Source organism: Canis aureus, chromosome 4, assembly GCF_053574225.1.
Source record: "Canis aureus isolate CA01 chromosome 4, VMU_Caureus_v.1.0, whole genome shotgun sequence".
NCBI classification, from domain to species: Eukaryota; Metazoa; Chordata; class Mammalia; order Carnivora; family Canidae; genus Canis; species Canis aureus.
The window spans coordinates 16,536,631-16,553,695 of record NC_135614.1 but is presented as its reverse complement, the minus strand read 5'-3'; the positions used below and the strand labels follow the sequence as shown (position 1 = coordinate 16,553,695).

The 17,065-nt window shown below is 46.9% G+C and overlaps 2 protein-coding genes across 9 annotated transcripts in view; one reads left to right on the top strand and one right to left on the bottom strand.

Moving 5' to 3' along the window:
* The window catches only part of EGR2 (early growth response 2), a 104,537-nt gene that overhangs the window by 28,334 nt on the left and 59,138 nt on the right, over positions 1-17,065 (top strand). For all 5 annotated transcript variants that reach the window (XM_077894663.1, XM_077894664.1, XM_077894666.1 and 2 more), the window contains one exon: positions 144-187. The gene's annotated coding sequence lies outside the window, so the exon portion shown is untranslated. The remainder of the gene's footprint in view (positions 1-143; positions 188-17,065) is intronic.
* Positions 13,749-17,065, bottom strand: part of LOC144312246 (uncharacterized) — a 56,244-nt gene continuing 52,927 nt past the window's right edge. For 3 of the 4 annotated variants that reach the window (XR_013377740.1, XR_013377741.1, XM_077894672.1), the window contains one exon: positions 13,749-16,195. Coding sequence is in view for 1 of the 4 variants with exons in the window: in XM_077894672.1 (XP_077750798.1) it covers positions 16,075-16,195 (121 nt within the window). In the remaining 3 variants the exon portion in view is untranslated. The remainder of the gene's footprint in view (positions 16,196-17,065) is intronic. The other variant, XR_013377742.1, reaches the window with a different exon arrangement.

Below are 17,065 nucleotides of genomic sequence, written 5' to 3'. Positions count from 1 at the left end.
TTTCTTTCTTTCTTTCGTTCTTTCTTTCCTTTCAAGGAAAGAAAAATAATGCCAACATAAACCCTTGATTTTGAATACTTCATTTCTCTTTAGTTGACTGAAATGACGAAATGACGCCTTTCTTTTTCAATCCTCTCTTCCAGGGCGGCCCTCCAGCCAGCCATTGTCTAAAGAGCTTCATGTAAAGGTAAACCCTGCAAGGCCTTGAGAAGGGCTTTGCTACCAAGCTATTGTATTTAATCACCAATGATTACTGGTCGCTGCCTTCTCTGCAGTTAATTGTGGATTTTTGGTGTTTCAATCAGGATAAAGAAAGTTTAAATGTCTGTAGGAGCTCTCAGAGCCCTGCAGGCTTACCGTATTTTCCTTGGAGCGCACTTTTAGTCAAGATCTTCCTGAGTGCTGCCTTTAGGTACACCTCTTGACCTGGGTGAAAACTAGTTATATGGACCCTGGAGTAGGAGGACATTAATAGGTATTATCAAGACCCATTTCTTCCCAATAGAGCTCTTTCAGGCCCCTTCTTTGAGTTAGGATATCTGGTGGCTTGAATATGGCCAATAGCAGAAAAGGGACTTGCTACAGTGGTGTGAGACATTCTGATTTTTCTAAGAATATAGACTAGAGAATGGAATACCCATGCCCTTCGCTACCATCTCTCTCTTCCCCTTTCCACCTTCCCTTTCCCCTAGTGTCTCTAGCAGTTTCTCTTCACCCTCCCTCGCCCCCCCCATTTCTCTGTCACTGTCTCTCACTTTCTCCTCTTCAATGTTATCTTGACTATTTTCTCCCAGATCAAAGGTAGAAGTGGGCCATTTGATTAATTGCCATGCAGCAGAACCCTTTGCCTCCTTGACACACAAGCCAAGGAGACAAAGGGCGCTCTTTAGAAGCCCTGAGCTGTGTGGGTGCAGGGTGGGGAATTCACAAGCCTGAGAGCATGGAGCCCTCCCAGCAGGGATGTGAAGGTTCCTAGACCCTACTGAAGAATAAAGTTGCTACTGCTGCACATTGTGTTGAACCATATTTACATTTGAGGGAACAGCAGACAACACCAGCAATAAGCCATGTGGACTATATGGAAATTTGTTTTAAAGTTTGAAAAATCTTTAAATTTCAGTGTGTGGAAATGAATACCAATTGGAAATAAAAGGGGATTAAGTGATGATGACCCAGTTTAACCTTTTCTATCCTATACTGGGAAAACTGCCCAGAACTGTACCAGCCAATATGGCACTACTCCTCCTGTGTGGCTGTTTTCATTTAAGTTAATTATAATGAGGTACAATTTAATATTCAATTCCTCAGTCATTCTGAGGATTTTAAGTGTTTGATAGCTGTATGGAGCTAGTGGGTACTCTATTAGACAGTGTAGGGGTAGAACATTTCCATCACTGTAGGAAGTTCCCCCTAGACAGCACTGCTCCTGACCCTTTGTCTTTCTTCTTCTTCTAATTTTTTTTAGAAAAGATTTTATTTATTTATTCATGGGAGACAGACAGAGAAGAGAGAGAGAGAGAGAGAGAGAGAGGCAGAGACATAGGTAGAGGGAGAAGCCTTGATACCAGGACCCCAGGATCATGCCCTGAGCCAAAGGCAGATGCTCAACCACTGAGTCACCCAAGTGCCCCGACCCTTTGTCATCCTAAACCAGGTAGCTTAGAGGAAGCCATGGAGTGCTTCACATTAGAGAGTTGGGAGGGATTCCAGAACTGTCTGAAAATGCAGAAAACTTTTAACAGGATGCCAAGTTAAAGTAAACAGATTTGGAATTCAGTTGATTCAAATGAGATATTGCTGGGGAGGTCTTTGAGAAATTGAGAAGAACTGTACAAGAATAGGTGGGATTATGACAGTTATTGTGAGTTTTTCTAAGAGAGGAAGAATGCTCAGCTGAGGGTGAAAACTTAGCCAATGGCCATGTGCATTTTCTTCCCATCAGAATTTAAATTCCAGGACCAGACTCTCTAAACCTTGGCTGGGTGTCATTTCCAGTTAGAATTTTTCACGTGAGAAGCCCTGTCTTTTTTGTAAGGCTAATGGTTGCTTGGGATAAGTAAGAAGTGCTTATACTCCCAAAGAGTAAAGGTCATCTTTCCCAAATCCTAAGAGGGGTCCAGGGTCACTCAATACCTTCAGATAGTGACATTGATAACAAGCACAGAGTTTCTTTAGACTAACCGATAATCTGCCTGTATGGGTTTCACCTATAGCACAGTTTCCACCAGAACTGAGTCTCGAATTAACTTGGGGTTCAAGGAAAGGTCTTACAGAAAAGACCCTCAGGCTACTGTGCCCCAGGGTCATGATTGCAAAGACACAGTCTAAGACTATCGATTCAAGTTCTTTGGCTTGCACAAGGTAGGCTTTTCCCAGGTCAGGTGGCAGTGCCATTGAGATCCAGTGTCCCTCAAAGTGAGAACACTGGGTTCTTATGAGAAAGTAGCTGTGGCCGCTGTACTGTGACTTCCTAAATTCACTAAGAATCCTGCCCTTCCTCCCCTTCCCCAGGCACTTTCACTTACTCACCAACTCCCTTGGCTCAACCTCTGGAGATTACAAAACCAAATGGGTAAGAGGGTTGGCGTCAGTGTGTGTGTATGTGTGTGTGTGCTGAGTCTCTCTCACCCGTTCCTCAGTGACATGCATGGGAAGGCAGTCAGGGCATTGGATGTTCTAGTAAAATCTTCGTTTCTGAGGTAAATTTTGAGGATGCTTCCTTCACTGCCTGGTCTGATGATGAATGGAGCATGCGATTAGCGCAGGGGATGCATACTTGAGGTTTGATCAGCACGTATAGGAAGGAGCCTGATTTTTCATTGGTAACAGTCAGAACTTTGCATCAACATGTTTGTTGTTAATCAACAAATATTTGTTGAGTGCCTGCTCTTCATCAGATACTGAAGTATAACAAAGGAACTTCTAATCTATTTGTCATGTTTTGGACAGATTGATGATATGTTATGATTCATAAACTTTGGAAGTCTCAAACATTTTGTGTAGACTCTTTGAAAGGTTTTGTTTCTGTCATCAAATGTGAAAAGTAGAATGTGAAGAGAGATTGTGGAGGGGAAAGGTCCCTTTCTTGTCTCTATTTTCTGCACCTGGGATGAACTTTGGTAAAATAGGTAGTTTGAAGGATGAGTCTGTGATGAGCAAAGTCTGGAAATGAATAGGTGGCTTTTAATTATCTGGCGGTTACTGCATTGATTAGCTGTTCATTCAAATAGGAAGCCTATGCCAGAGCTTTCTCTCACATTCCTGGGATCTGAATTTACATGTCTGGTGTCTGCTTTCAGAGCACCGTCGAAACTTGCTTGTCATTTGCCTTATCTCTTCATCACCAACAACCCATATAGTTGGGGGAAGAACAGAGACTCAACAGTCTTTTTTAAAGAGGCAAAGGACCTCCAAAGTCATCTGTCTTTACTTCTTTATCTTATGTGAGATGTGAGAAATCTGAGGTCCAGAGAAGTAAAGCACCTCTGCCAAGGTGCACAGCTTCTTGGGTCAGAGGTGGATGAACCCTGCTTTCCTGTTTTTAAGTGGGCTTGCTACTGCCTTGATGTGTCCTGTGTTTTAAAACCATCCTGCTGATGATCTGTTAAGAAGTTACTGATAAGGAAATTTTAAGGCAAACCTTTGAATACCTTTTCAGGCAAAATCAGAGAATCGTTTTTAGAATCTGGGACAAAAACAATTCTAAATAAAGGCTTCAAACTTCTGGATGCTTAGTAGTTTCCAAGCTTGATAAAATGAGATCACTGGCTTTACCTCCTCAAAGAAAGGCCACCTTTCTTATCGGGCGCGTATCTGGATACCATACAATCTGAAGGCAGTGTAGCACAGCGTGCAATCCAGCACCAAACTACTTGGATCCATATTCTTGGCTTTGCCACATACAAGTTGTGTCACCCTGGACAAACCACTTAAAGTCTCCATGCCTCAGTTTACCCATCTGTGAGTTAAGGGTAATGATAATAATGGTGTCTTCCTCGGTTGAATTAATATATTGTTTTTTTTTTAAGATTTTATTTATTTATTCATGAAAGACACACACACACACACACACACACACACACACAGAGGCAGAGACACAGGCAGAGGGAGAAGCAGGCTCCATGCAGGGAACTTGATGTGGGTCTCGATCCTGGGACTCCAGGATCATGTCCTGGGCCAAAGGCAGGTGCTAAACCACTGAGCCACCCAGGGGTTCCCAAGAATCGATATATTGTAAAGCACTTGGAGTGGTACCTGTAGGACATATAAGCTATCTTTAATATTTACTCGGCTAAATGCAATTCACTGCCTGCCCTATTTATTTCCTACATAAAAGTATCTCATAAGAAACAAAGCAGGAAAAACATGAAATCAATGGGGTGATGTGATTTGAAAATGTTGATTCCTTCTGCCCCCTGATAGGCCTGAGTATCGCATATTAAAGCTTCAAAAAGCTTGAGAGATTCACCAGACCCTCCTGCTGGTTTGGGAAAGAATCTGAGGCCCAGGAAAAGGCCTACGACCTTGACTGTCAGGACCAAGTGCTGGCTGTTCACTGGCAGCCTGGCCATGCCACACTCATCATTCAACAAGATATCTCCCTGGAAAACGGGGAGATGGTTGAGTTATTAATGGACCCTAGCAAGGAGCATGAATAACTTATTTCAGTTGCTGGAAAGCCTTTCAGCTGAAAAATATTCAATGGGAAGGGGGCACATGGCCTGTGTCTTTTGTGAGTCATGCTGTACTTCCCCTGAACCCCATTTCTGAGCCTGCCAATGGGGGTCTGTGCTGGTGGTGGGGGTAGGGATAGAATGGCTGACTCAGGTCCCCACAAAGCATTTATAAACTTCTTTCTCAGTTGAATGGGGTCCCCTCATGTCTCTTCAAGTTTGGCCCCCACAATCTCCAGGGAGAATTAGATGCCTCTAGATTCATCAGCATCCAGCTGACATACCCACAGAGCCAAGTTCTCAGCCAAATTCCCAGTGGGTCATGACCTCACTTTTCAAGATGGCAAACGGATGAGCTGGGGAGATAATGAGATGACACATTTTAGTGATTAACCTCATTTAGGTTGTATTATCCTTTTTTATTGTGAAATAGATAATACACTCAAAAGATTATATACTCTATATGTGTAATTAAAAGGCAAATACTAAAATGAATACCCACGTACCTTCCACCCAACTTTTCTTGTTACTATTTCTTTATACGGGCTAGACCGAAGCTTCTTGAGGCTGTGTGCATATAGTACGCAGTATGTAAGTGTACGTGTGCATGCGTGTGTATGGCATAATTAGCAAATATCACAGAGGTATATATATTACATGTATACACACATATATTTATTTACTTATATGAAATAAAGTGCTTAAAGAGGTTAAGCAATTTAAGCAATTGGATCAAGGCTACAGTCATCATCATAAGAGGCAGATCTGGATTTGAAGTCAGGTCTGTCTCAAAGCCTGAGCGCTTACTCACTCTCCTGGGTAGCCTCATCTTCCATCCCCCTTTGCGTGGCAAGCTGCCATGTGCTACTGCCCTTTCTGGAACTAATTGTGCCAGTCTCTCCCCAGTTTGGTGACATCAGGTCGGGTGCCTGAAATTGGCCGTAGTGGGAGCATTCTTGCCATGCACATGTTACAAACCATGGTTCCCCTTCCTCTCCCTGGGAGGGAACTGGCTGGAACATCAGGCTGGCACTGCTGATCTGAAAAGAGAGAAGCAGCTCGGGGCTGTGAGGCCAGGGAGCAGGCTGGCAGGTGAGGGGGAAAGCACTTTGTCCAGTGGGGTGGCAGGGTTGGGAGGGCACAGCAGTGTAGGGTTTCTCAAAGTGAGGCCCGGGGGAACTCACTAGAAATGCTGACACCCAGCCTCCATGCCCAGAGATTCTCCTTCTGTTGATCTGTCCCTGGGCATAGATATCTGCATTTTTAAGCACCCTGCGTGATTTTGATGCACATGAAAATTTGAGAGCTAGTCCCATCCTTCCCAAATTTTAATGCATATAAATCACCCCAGGGAATTTTGTTAAGATGCAAATTATGATTCAGTAGGTATGGGCTGGGGCCTGGGATTTTGCATTCTTAACAGGCTTTCATGGAAGTACTTTTGGCGGAAAGGACCCAGTCCAACCTTCTCATTTTACAGAAGAGAAACCTGTGTCCCGGAGTCACTAAGTGACCCGCATTGTTAATCATTAGACAGCCATTTCCTGAATACGGTGAGGGAGATCCAGGAATTAAAAACCATTCCTCTTCAATGTATTAATTAAAATAGGGCTGTTTATTAAATACCTCTTCTGCGAGAGATGCAAAGTTACAAATACTAAAAAAGGCATGAACCATGCTCTCACGTTGCTTATGATCTGGTGGAGGAAGTAAGGTGTTTTCGTACCTAAAGTCAACAGAGGACAGCAGGTGAGGACAGGGCGGGAGACATGGAGATTATCTGCCTCCATTGTGACATCTCAGGCAAGTGATTTAAACTTTCTGGAACTCCAGCTTTGCCTGCATAAAACCAGGGAAATTTCAAGCCAGAGACCCCAAAGAGCATATCCAGGACTCTACCAAAATGGAATACTTTTTCTTTTTTTTAAATCAAAGGCTGAAAACTGGTAGCCCATGGACCAGATTTTGCCCATAATTTTTTTTTGTTTTGTTTTTAAGAATTAGTTATTTTTAAATAAATATTTTTATTTTAGAATAATTTTAGATTTATAGACAGGTTGCACAGCTGGAACAGTGAAAGAGAGTTCTTGTATACCCCTCATGCAGTTTCTCCTATTTTGTATAGCCATGGTACATTTGTCAAAACTAAGAAACTAATATTGGTATGTGACTGTACATGAAACTCCAGTTTTTGTTTTTGGTTTTGACCAGTTTTTCCATGAATGTCCTCTTTTTGCTTCAGGATCCAATCCAGCCTCTTCAGTCTCCTCTGGTCTGTTCCGCCTCCCAGGCTTTCCTTGGTTTCCATGACCATGAGAATCTGCTGGAAAGCTAGTTCGGTATCCTCCAGAATGCTCCCCAGTCTGGGTTTGCAGGTTGTTTTTCTTATGATTAGACTGGGGTTATGGGTTTTGGAAAGAATATGAGAGGGGTCGTGGACGTGTTTCTAATCTTCCATCCTATGAGAGGCCAGAGCACATCACTGCAATATTTTACTACAAGCCCAAACCACCATCAGCAGAGCTTTAAGAGGTCTCCTGGCCCATCCTGCTGTGTCTTTAAAAATCTTGAACCAACTTTGAAAGCTTGGGATATTTTATATAAAAAAAATCCAGATTTCTGCCTTTTCTGGAAAGCAAGAAGACCAGCAATGGCACCCAGCCCCAACTGGCTAGAGCTGAGTGAGTTGCCTATTTTTGTTGCGACCTAAATTTTCCAGCTCACCACAGTTCCCATCTCTCACACCTGTCATATGCTCCCAAGCTCAGCTAATTCCCTGGTATACCATTGCCTTCCTGGCTCCTTCTCGAGGCAGTGGGGTTATCTTTGCAGTACGTGTTAATGTCAACATGTGCAAGACCGGGGAGAGAAGCTGGAGGGGCTGGCATGCTGGGGCAGGTCTTCCTGGAGAGATGCAACCTGCCCGGTCCCATGGAGCAGTGGTTCCCAAAGTGCGGGAGACCAGCATCAGCATCACCCAGGAACTTGTTAGAAATGCAAATTCTTGCCACCATCCCTACTGAATCAGAAACTCTGGAGGGGAGCCTACGATCTGGGTCTGTTGTTTGGCCCTGCAGCTGATTCCAACAGTGAGACTGGAGCAGCAGTCCAGGGGCTGGTGGCACTGAGATGGGGTGAGCCTGGTGGTCTTGGCTGTGCAGTGGTCAGGGGAGCCAGGCTGGGCCCCGACCCTCTCGTGGGTCTGCGAGTCAGTGGGACGTGGCGTCAGGGGTCAGTGTCAGTCTACGCGCTTATGGATCCTCAGCATGTGTGGACACAGGCTTTGCTTCCACTACTTCTGCTGCCCTGTGTCAGCTTTGGGTAACCACAGCTGGCCCGAGTGAGTTGTGGCTCAGGATTCCACGTTTGTCCTCTCCCATGCCTTCTTCATCAGCCGGCCCCAATCTCTGCACCATCAAAATGTCACCAAGGAAAAGAAAAGAGAACCATTATGGTCTCTTTTGACTGGCAGGCGATTAAGGCCTTGGAGTCTGTTCTTTATCCAGGTGACAAAATTCTGTGGGTCTGGGTTACAGTGAGAGAGGGTTATGTCTATATGAGAACATTTTGATGGCTTTCAAGCCTATCTCATACACATTGTCTATCTTCCTTCACTGTGTTGACTTTTAAAGACCTACTTCAAGTTTTGCCTCCTTCCATCTTCTTCCTGTCAGGAGGGTCTCGCCTCTCTCTGTCACAGGATTCCCCAGCATTTGCGCAGTGTCCATGCTTCTATCTACCCTGATCTCAAGGCCTCCTCTGCAACTAGCTCTCCTCTAGCCCGCCCATCTTCACTCATTCCCTAACTCCTGCCCCTCTTCAGGTCTCTTTGCACTTTGCCTTTTCCGGAAGCTGAGCCCCAGGGAGTGGGAGGGTTTGCTGCAATCTGTTGGGAGTTGCCCAACTTCTCTGTCAGAGCTTATATCTTATCATCTCTGCCCAGCACCTGGCACAGTGCCTGGCACATAAGAAGTGCTCAGTTAACACTTGCTGACTGAATGAGCTGCCTGCAAACACAGTGCACAGCATGGCCTTGTGGTTAAGTACCCCAGCTTATGGATTCAATCAGCCTGGGTTTAAATCCTGGCTCCGCAGAACTGGCTGTGTGCCCTGCAACAAGCCGCTTAATGTCTCTGAGCTTCTTGTAAAGGGCAACCTGTCTGTCGGTGGTGACCAGAGCTGTTTTGTGATGACCACATGAGCTAAAATACTTAAAACAGTGCCTGGCCCTGGTAGTGCTCAGTACATATTAGCAATAATAGTCCCCTGGTGATGATTTATTGAACTGGATTGATACCAGTTTCCGGTTAAAACTTTACCTGAAGAAATTCCTTTATTTTAGGTTGGGGGATAGGGGCAAATGGAGAGGGAAAGAAAGAATCTTAAGCAGGCTCCATGCTGGGCATGATGTGGGGCTCCATCTCCGGACCCTGAGAACATGACCTGAGCTGAAATCCAGAGTCAGAAGCTTAACCGGCTGAGCCACCCAGGCACCCCCAAATTCCATTTCTCTAAGATGAAAGATTTGTGACTTGGAGGTTATGCCTACCTGCTTGACAAGAAAGGCCTTCACTGTCCTCTTCCAGTTATCTTTCCAGGGCAGCAAGAAGCTGGGAAGGATCAGGTTCACAAGGTCCATTTGGGGTAGATGCAGCCTAAGAGAGAAACCCAAAGTTCAGGAGCATATCTGCTGTTTAGAGCAACTCCCGAAGTATTTCTTCCAAACAACTTCAAGAAGGCGTTAAATCCATTCACTTGCTATAGACATATGTACATGACTGCAAGCCTATTTGTATCTGGGAAAAAGATTCTGAATGTGATCCAATTCTTGTGCATTTTACCTATTTTATTTTGAGCTGGCTGCCTTCTGTGACAGGGTTGTAATTAATATTGTAGAACAGGAGGCTCATTAAATCGGTCTCATTATGACTGCTCAGGTTCTGGGGCTCGGCTCAAAAGGATTTCCCTATTATCAGCACCTGACATATATTCCTCATCAAGGAGGCCAATTCTCTTCTGTCGAGGACTGTCTCCCAAATGGAGATGATATTTATTCTGACTTGTACTATTAGTGTGAAAAATGTAGCCCCCGATGACAGATGCGTAGACCTCTGTCATAGCCGGGGCTCCCTCTGCACAGACGTGAGGAATGTAGGAATTTATAAGGCCATATGCGTTCGGTGGCTGGAATGCCCACTGAGTTCAATCCTTGGTCTTTGGCTCAGTGAGAAATTTTGAAAAGGTAAAGAAACATCCTAATTATAAACTTGTGGAAGCTTCGTGTCAGAAGAGGCTTCAGTAGTCATTGAGTCTTCTCCCTAACATAGAAGCTCTTTCTCAGCCGTCTTTTCATGATTGCTTCCTTTGACAGAGTGCTCCCTACCTCCAGTGTGGCCAACTTCATTTTCAAATGGAGCTAAAGAAAAGAATTTGTATTTTTTAAAAGACTTTTTTTATTCATGAGAGACACACAGAGAGAGGCAGAGACACAGGCAGGGGAGAAGCAGGCTCTGTGCGAGAAGCCTGACGTAGGACTCAATCCTAGGACCTCAGGCTCATGACCTGAGTCAAAGGCAGATGCTCAACCATTGAGCCACCCAAGAGTCCTAAGAGTTTATATTCTTGATTTGAAATTTGTCTCCATCTTACATCCTCATTGACCGTAGCTCTCCCACCCAGAGCTGTACAAAACAAGTTTGGTCATTCTTCCTCGAGAAAGCTTTTTGAGTATTTGAGAGACTCCCCACTCCCCTTCTAATCCTCTCTTTGTAAAATTAAATGCCTTTTCTTCCCCTTATGCTTGGCCAGATCTGTCATCCTCCTGTTCAGTGATTAAATGTTGATAACTTAAAGCTCTCTGAGGATGTGGCATCCAGAAGGGAATGAACCTTCCAGGTGCAGTCAGTCTACCCTAGGGCCCTAGGAGGCAGCTGCCCCGACAGAGACAGGGTTCCTGGAACTTTGTGTGGAGGATCATGTCGCAGGGGGCCCTCTCAGAAGTGGAGGTGTTGCTCTCTCTCCCCGAGGACCTTTGCCACAGGTAACTGTGCCCTGCCTCCTCCAAACCCGCTCAGGACATCATCTTTGGGAGGTACTGCTGCGCTGGGCTGTAGCTCGGGGATTTCCGTGTCAGGCTGCCTGGGTTCTCGGCCCAGCTCTGCCTCTTGCCGTCTGCTGTGACATTGTAGAGTTGCCCAACCTCTCTGAGCCTCGGTAGGGATAGTGATGGGACCTACTGCATAGTCTGTTGTGAGAATTGATAAGATTACGTGTGTAAGCGTAGCAGAGCTCCTGAGAAACGCCTGAGAGCACGTTAGTGATTATTAACAAGAACCAAACCCTGATCCTCTACACCTCCTCGCTTCCCATACCCTGGACTTGGAGTCTCTTGTTTTTGACACTCTGGGAGAAAGTCCAATCCTAAGAAGGTGGGGTGGGCAATTGACAGTGATTCCAAATGAGTCTGTTTTTTGTTCAGTTCTTTTCCTGAGTCTAGCCCAACACTAACACACACAGAGCCTTTTTCACCTAGAATACTTATTATATAAAATTTCATTTTATGAGAGAGAGAGAGAGAGAGAGAGAGAGAGAATGAACTGGATAACTGGATGTTCTTTCAAATGTTTTAGTTATAATAATATCTCTTTCCCTCTCCCCTCCCCTTCCCCCTCCCTCCTTCCCATCCCTGTCTCCTTCCTTCAAATGAAATCTTGCTCAAAACTCAGGTTCTGATGTAAGGCAGATAATAGATGAACAGGTCCCTCTGGCAGTTCTAATCTTCATCCTTGGCAAAAGCAGCCTCATTGTTTGGGAAACCCCTGGAGGTTGTCTGTGGAATCTGGCACTCTGAGCTCCAGATTTGAAAACTTCTGCGTGAAGCAGTTTTCTGAAATCTGGCGGCAGTCCTTCTACCTGCCCGATTCCCTTTTCTGTAGATTCATATCACCTCTGCCGTAGAGACCACCCCCCAGACCAGCAGTGTGTATCGCTTCCCCTCACCCAACTGAGGGTCTTCCCAGCTCAACCTTCTTCTGACCTCAACATCCTGGGCCTCCCTGAGAGTTGACAGCCACTCCCCACTCCTAACCTAAAAAAGGACTCCAGGGTTTAGAGGCTGGGTTGTGGAGCTGAGGGGGGCGGGGGGGGGGGGGCAAGAAGCAAGTTGGAGTCATACTCTGAGGGAGGAGTCTGGGGAGACAGATGTGCCACGGAGCTAGTGAGCCATTCACGCAACAAACTTCATTGGAGTCCTTAGCCTTTTGACCTTTCTGCAGTCTCCCTCCCTCCCTTCCTTCCCTCCTCCCTCTCTCCCTCCCCCCTTCCCTCCCTTCCTTCTTCCCTTCCTACCTCCCTCCCTTCCTCCTCCCTTCCTTCCTTCTTTCCTGTTCTTTCTTCCTTCCCTGCTTTCCTTCCTGCCTACCTACCTTTCTTTCTTCACTTCCTCCCTTCCTTCCTCCCTTCTCTTTTCCCTCCCCTCCTCCCTCTCTCCATTTCTCCCTCCTCTTCCCTCCCTTCCCTCCTTCCCCGCCTTCCTATCTTCTCTTTCTTCCTTCCCTCCTCTCCTTCTTCCCTTCCTTCCTACCTATCTTCCTCCCCTCCCTCCCCTCCTTCCTCCTCTCCCTCCCCTCCCCTTCCCTCCCTCCCTCCTTCCCCTTCCCTCCCTTCCTTCTTTCTTTCCTTCCTTCCTTCCATCCTTCCTTCCTTCCTTCCTTCCTTCCTTCCTTCCTTCCTTCCTTCCTTCCTTCCTTCCTTCCTTCCTTCTTTCCCTCCTTCCTTTCTTTTCATATATTTTCCTGTTACTTGACATCCTGCACTGTTAAGTGCCCTGGGACGCTAGGAAGGAAGTCATCACAGCCCCAGCCTCTGAAGAAGGAAACTAATGAGTAAACTTTGCTGGCCCCCAGGTGTCCCTGAGAGTCACTGATCACTGGCTCATTTGGCTCAAGGTTTCTAGCAATGCATCCCTCATTTCCTGACCTGATTTCCTCTCAGAGCTTAGCTTATGTAATACTGTCTTCTTCGGTGTCCTAGGGCCTGACAAGTGTGGGGAAAAGAACCCCACATAATCTCATGATGCAAATTTTTATATTGCACACCTGTGGCCAGATGAATCTTTACCAAACTCCACCTTCATCACAGCATTCCCTTTCCAAAGACTTCCAAGGAAGTGCTAACTCCTCAGCTTCTCAGACCTCCCCGGCGCCCAGCGGGTTCTTCTTCTTCTAAACTGGCCCTGATTGCAGATGCTGATCATTGGGCAATAAATCCATTCTGCCTTGTGGTGTTGCTTGCATTGTTGTCTCGGTTATCGATGAACTCATTACTTAGCTTCTCGTGGATTTAGGCCATGCCTTCCTAATTACTTTTAAAAAATGAGAGTCATTATGGAAAAAAGCAGGATCTACACCCATTCTGTGTCTTCCTCTCTCCCAGGGAGACACCTGGTCTGTGCCCCTCTTACCATTTAAAAACATACTTTTAAGTACATATTATGTATTCATAGATTATATAGAATATGGTTTTCATTATGTGTATGTGCGCATAAATGGTATTGTACGACATGCATCATTCTACAATCTAAGTTTTTTGTTTGGTATATTTTTGAGATCTATTAACACTGATGTGTACAATTCCTAGTTAGTTCCATTAAATTATTCTATTGTATTCTATGGAGCTAGTGTGCTGCATATTATTTGTCCCTTCTCCTCATGATGGATATTTAGGTTGTTTCTAATTTTTTCTTGTTATAAATAATGCTCCAGTGAACATCCCATACATATGCCAAACTACTTTTAAACCCCGTGGGAGACAGGAACGGTGAATTCTAATTTCTGAATCCTCTGTTCCCCTTGGCACAGTGCCCTGCCTGTGGCAGATAATCAATAGATTTATTAATACGTACTTTGTGCAACATTCGTATATGTAAACTAATACCCAAAGGCACATTTTGAAGTGATGTTTGAAGTGCAAGTACAAATTCATAGCCGACAGAGTTCTGGGTATCAGCGTCCAATCTGGGTGATGCCCAGAAACTGGGGCTGCTTTCTCTTCTGAGACAGAAGCTTTTTTTTTTTTTTTTAAAGATTTTATTTATTTATTCATGAGAGACACACAGAGAGAGGCAGAGACACAGGCAGAGGGAGAAGCAGGCTCCATGCAGGGAGCCTCATGCAGGACTCGATCCCAGACCCCAGGATCACCACCTGAGCCAAAGGCAGACATTCAACCACTGACCCACCCAGGCGTCCCGAGACAGAAGCTTTTAAGGCTCTTTCTTCTGGATCCAGAGGTGACTCCTATAGAGACTGCAGGGGAAAATAAACAGATTACATGCCCAGAAGGAAACTTGCCACTGGGCATATTTAACACTTCTGTCCCCTGTCCTCCTCAATACCTTTTCTGTTTTTTTCTGATGAAGTCGCTGGAGATTTTTTGGAGCACCGAATGTCTCAACAAGCCATTGCAGCCAAACCCCTCATGCTAATGGGTGGAGCAGGTGGGTCATGGTATGAAAGCTTCTGCTTAACCTGAGTGCCCCTCAACCATGAGGCAGGCCGAGATCAAGCTGGGAGCCCCCTGAATCTGTTTGAGGCGTTCTTCCCTTTCCTCGGATCTGTCAACCCGGCAGGTGTTTGCGCAGCACAGGTGAATCAGAGGTGGGGCTCTCGCCTCAAGGAGCTCGTGTCTACTAGGAAAGCGCAGGCAGGAGAACCAGAGCTTCCAAAAAGGAGGCACCAGGAGAGGCATCAGGTACTGCAGGGTTGCAGAGAGGAAGGCACACAGGCCTCCCGGGCCGGGATGGGGGTGGGGGGAGGAAGCTTCAGTTGGGAGTTGACCTCAGCTTGGAGCCTCCAGTGGGATTTCAGCCAGTAGGACTGGGAATAGGAGGAAGCCATTGTGGGAGTGAGGCCCAGTGGGGTGTCCGAGGGGCCGAGGTAGTGGAGGGAAGAATCTGGCACGTGAGCTAATAGCTGAGTTGTGTTCGTCTAGAAGCCTAAGGCAGGGGTCTGGAAGGCAGGCTGAGGGGGGAGTAAGCAGCCGGGGTCGTGCTGCAACCCTGAGTCCCTGCCACACTGTGGCACCCCAAAGGCGTAAGTGTAAGGGCTCCATGAATGTTTACACATGTAACAGCCACGCAGTCAAAATGTTCAACCAGAATTGTCCCGGGGCTCCCTCCGGATGACACAGAAGCCTGTCTCCAACACGCAAGTCACTGCTGCTCTGGACACACATCCCCTGGATCAGTTTTGCCATCGTTCAAGGGCAGGTGACCAGCCTCCCGCAGAGCAACCTGGGGAAGCTTCTTCAGTGGCTCCTTGCAGAAAGCTGAACAGAGAGGGGGTAGTGGCTGGAGCTTGGGGGAGACGGGAGGGCCTTGCGCCAGGGTGGTGGCCGTGACCAGGGGAGGGGGGCATAGCAGGTGGAGGCAGGTGGCTGGCAGGTGGAGGTGGTGATGAGGAGCTCCTCGGGAACAAGTGAGTGAGGCCGAGCTGTTTGGGGGTGTGCACTGTCCTGCCAGCTCTGGCTTGCTCCAAGGCAGCGCCCACTTCCCTCCCGGCCAACTGCATTCAGGAAGGTTCTGCGGGGGCCAAGGAGGAACGACCGTTCTCTGCTACAGGGGTCGCTGCTGTCCCTTACCATGTTCCTCCTCGTCAGCTGTCCCAGCCGTGTAGACAATGAGGATGCCCTGCCCCTTCTGTGGTGGTCAGGATGGCCAGAGGTCTCTGGCACGAAACCTACAGGCTCCAGGGGCTGGAGGAATCCATATGGGGGTAAAAGAGCAATTCCGAAGAATCAGTAGTGCTAGAATTTGGCCTGTTGGCACTAGCAAGTGCCTACTGCTGAAGTGGACACTGGGGATCTGGCATTTGCTTTTCCTGTGGGAAGAAGGTAGTTCCATGAAGCAGTGGGAAGGGCCATTCCTAGGGGCCAGGGACAGATACTTTCCAATCCCAGTATTTTCATCTGAATGAGCTCACGGTCAAGTAGAAACTACAGGAGGAGGGAAATGATCTTGAAGGGGAAGAGGAGGCTAAGTGCTATCTGGGGAGGGGGGTGGCGTTGGCGAGAAATGTACCGTCCACCACCTCATCCCATATTGCCCATTGGGTCCTGACCATAGTGATGGACTCTGAGCCTTTGGGGTTACCAGTGACTCCCTCCACCCCTATACCTTCAGGAATAACCACCTGCAGACCCAGGTTTAATCATGAAATTAATCCCCCTGATATTTTTTCCCAACTTGGAAACAGTTCTGCCAGTTTCTTGCTACTTCATGCCTCGTTGTGACTTTGCTAAGTGTTGAATCTTTAATTTGCGGCATAAACCGGTGTCCTGTGTTGGAACAGGTGCGAGAAGGGAGATTCCAAAAGCAAATAAACACGAAGAAGCCTTTCTTCCCTCATTCATGGGCTGCCAAAATGTGCGGGAGGTGGGGCAGCGGTTGGGGTGGGAACCTCGTGGTGGAGGTAGCCTGTGAATGAGGACCCATCAGCCCTCCACGTCTGGGACACACCTTCCAGCTGGGGAGAGATATAAACAAATGATTATCAGACACAGTGATATGATAAGTACCACGATACAGGTGCTGTGGGAGTCCGGAGAGGGAAGGATTCATTCTGCAGAGGCAGTTGCAGAAGGTGGAGACACTGGGGCCAGGTCTTGCAGGAGAAGATAACCTAAGAAGGCATTCTAGGCAAAAGAAACGGTGTCAGGCGAAAAAGCAAGAGACTGTGAGGATTGGAAGTCTAGAGTGGAGGAAGGTAGGGGGAAGGAGAAGAGGGAGACAGAGAAATGAGGCTTAAAAATTGGCAGGGGGTGGGGGCCATTGTAAGGATGTCTGTTGGGGGGTGGCTAGAGCCACCGAGTGCTCAGAAGAGATGGCACTGCAGGCCGTGTGCCTGGGAGATTATAGGATAATTGGGCTTGTCCCGAGGGGCAAAGGTGTGAAGTGGTTCATGTTCCTGCCATTACTCTCTGGACTCCTTCACCCCTTTCACGTTCCCCTCGCCAGGTGTCTTTATGGCTTTCCTCCTCCCCCTCATAACAAACCCTAAATCACTGTGCCTGTTTATACCAAGTCAGAAGAGGTGATGGGTAAGTGCCAGGTGGAAGGAGAGCTGAGCTTTGCCAGCACTTGCCAGCCACGTACCGGGCAGCGTGCTAGGGTGGTTGTGTTCTCACCACATCTAAGCCTCATAAGACCTCTGTGATGTTGGGAATTCTTCCCCGCATTTCACAGATGGAAACTGTGGCTCAGAAAGGTTTAAGTAACTTGCTCCAGTACACACAGCCAGGCAGGGGGAACTGTGTTCGAATTCTGGAGTCCATGGTCTTAACCCCCCACACTGAGCCAACAGTCTCTGAATGCCTCGCTCCACCTGGATCACATA